The sequence below is a fragment of the Glycine max genome, chromosome 15, assembly GCF_000004515.6.
Source record: "Glycine max cultivar Williams 82 chromosome 15, Glycine_max_v4.0, whole genome shotgun sequence".
NCBI lineage: Eukaryota > Viridiplantae > Streptophyta > Magnoliopsida > Fabales > Fabaceae > Glycine > Glycine max.
This window is the reverse complement of record NC_038251.2, coordinates 17,699,306-17,701,481: the sequence shown is the minus strand read 5'-3', so window position 1 is coordinate 17,701,481 and position 2,176 is coordinate 17,699,306. Positions and strand designations below refer to the sequence as shown.

General features: G+C 36.5%; 1 protein-coding gene across 1 annotated transcript; it reads left to right on the top strand.

Moving 5' to 3' along the window:
- Nucleotides 1–370: 370 nt before the first annotated feature.
- Nucleotides 371–1,021, top strand: LOC100816686 (pectinesterase inhibitor 3). Its single transcript, XM_003546473.5, has one exon. It carries the CDS (start codon nucleotides 371–373, stop codon nucleotides 1,019–1,021), a length of 651 nt encoding a protein of 216 aa, XP_003546521.1.
- The last annotated feature ends 1,155 nt before the right edge of the window (nucleotides 1,022–2,176 follow it).

Below are 2,176 nucleotides of genomic sequence, written 5' to 3'. Positions count from 1 at the left end.
CAAGCACAACATGAAAATTTAAAGAAAAGCAAATAGTCTAAAAGGAACAACTTTCACTATCGCAAAACCCCTCCATCATTGGCGTAGGATATAATAGGCATTTCTGTAATTCCAAATTTTAAATAGCGCTACTCTCAAGACCCATACACAATACTACTATAAAAATTAAAAACCCTCATATATTCCACCGCCAATACTGCTACAAACCATAACACAAAGTCCCTTCATTTATTGATTCCACAAAATCAAATCTCCCACTACCAACAACACTGCCACCACTAAAGCACTGACAACTCTCCTTCACTCCACCACTCCTCACTCTTCTCATTCAGATCTACCCAACACACACACACCAAAAAATAAAATAAAAATGCAACTCCAACCCACTCTCTCCACTCTCTACCTCTCCCTTTTGTTAACAATAACGTTAACATCTCCAACCTTGGCAGCACAAAGCAAGCCGCAGGATCTGGTCCGGTCCTCGTGCGTGCACGCGCGGTACCCGCGTCTGTGCCTGCGCACCCTCTCGAACTACCCGGGTCCCGCCAACACGCCGTTAGACGTGGCCAGGGCAGCTTTGAGGGTAAGCCTGGCCCACACGCGCCGGGCCTCCAAATTCCTCCATGCACTTTCTCATGGAGGCGCTGCCGCCATGAGCAAGCGCCAGCGCTCCGCGCTGCGCGACTGTAATGAACAGATTTCGGACTCCGTCGACCAGCTGCGGCGGAGCCTCGACGAGCTGCAGCACCTGCGCTCCGAGACGTTCAAGTGGCAGATGAGCAACGCCCTGACTTGGGTCAGCGCCGCCCTCACCAACGGCGACACCTGCCTCGACGGCTTCGGAGGGAATGCCAGGCCCGACGTCAAACGCAGAGTCACGGATGTGGCGAGGGTTACTAGCAATGCTTTGTATATGATTAATCGGCTCGGGCAAAGTAGAACCGGGAAGCCCAAGCCCAAACCCAAACCCAGGTCCAGGCCTCAGCCTCGCTCTGCCTCAAGTACTGAAAAATTGAATTAGATGGTCTCTGCTGGGTTGGAAGGAAGAACGTGGGAACTGGGAAGTGAAGCTACTTGGTCAAGAATAGTACGATAGTACGTCTAAGAGGTGAAATTGTGTTGACTAGTCAATTAATCAATTAATTAGGTAACAACCACCGTCTATTGTCAGTGCACTGTGACCACATTTGCTTTTTTTTTTTTTCCCTTGTGTTTTTCTTGCTACAAATAAGATGTATATTACTATATATATATATTAGTATAATAATAATAATAATAATAATAATGCTACATCCTTATGTATGATTAATTCTGAAATCCTTATGTAATGTAGTGGCTTTATATTGGGAGGTATTTTTTTAGTTATTGATTAAAATTTATTAAAAATTATAAAATTATAAACAAGTTTTTTTAAATATGAAATGAAAATTATAAATTTTTTTATTTCTAATATTTAGAAAGTACTGTTAGAAAAAGATTTAGTAACATTGCTCTCTTATTAATCTTTCTAGTGTTTTATATGGTAATATATATATATATATATATATATATATATATATATATATATATATATATATATATATATATATATATGAACTTTTTTAATACTAAATATATTACTTTTTTATATTATTTTTGATAAAAATTATATTAATGGAGACAAACTCCACATTAAATATTAATATATGATTTTTGTTTTCATAAAATGTGTGTGGGAGAGAGTTGCTAACTTATACTTATTTATTTTTTAGTTAAACACGCATCAAGTCTAAGGAGTGTTTGGCGTGGGTTGAGTTAGATTTTTCACATTACACAATTTGTCCTTCCCTTATAAACTTTATCTTGAGATTATTTCTAGCCAATGTGAGACTTAAGTATTTTTCAATAATAATATTTAATTATAATTTATTAATAACATATTTTAATTATAAAAAATAGATATATTTTAGCAAATGTTGTTAAGGCGTATTCATTTAGTTTTTAGTTGGAATAAGTTAACAAATTATATCATTATTATATTTTAAGATAATATAAAGATTAAATTATATCGGTACAGTATTTTAAAACCTGTCGGTCCAACTAGAAACTCGACTTATAGGAAATTTGAGTTTGTTTTCATATCAAATAAGCAACAAAACGGATGATGACATCATTAAACCAATCAAAATCGATCTAA

Bases quoted from the DNA above. Each gene is read 5' to 3' on its own strand.
- LOC100816686 (XM_003546473.5), top strand. From the start codon at position 371: ATGCAACTCCAACCCACTCTCTCCACTCTCTACCTCTCCCTTTTGTTA.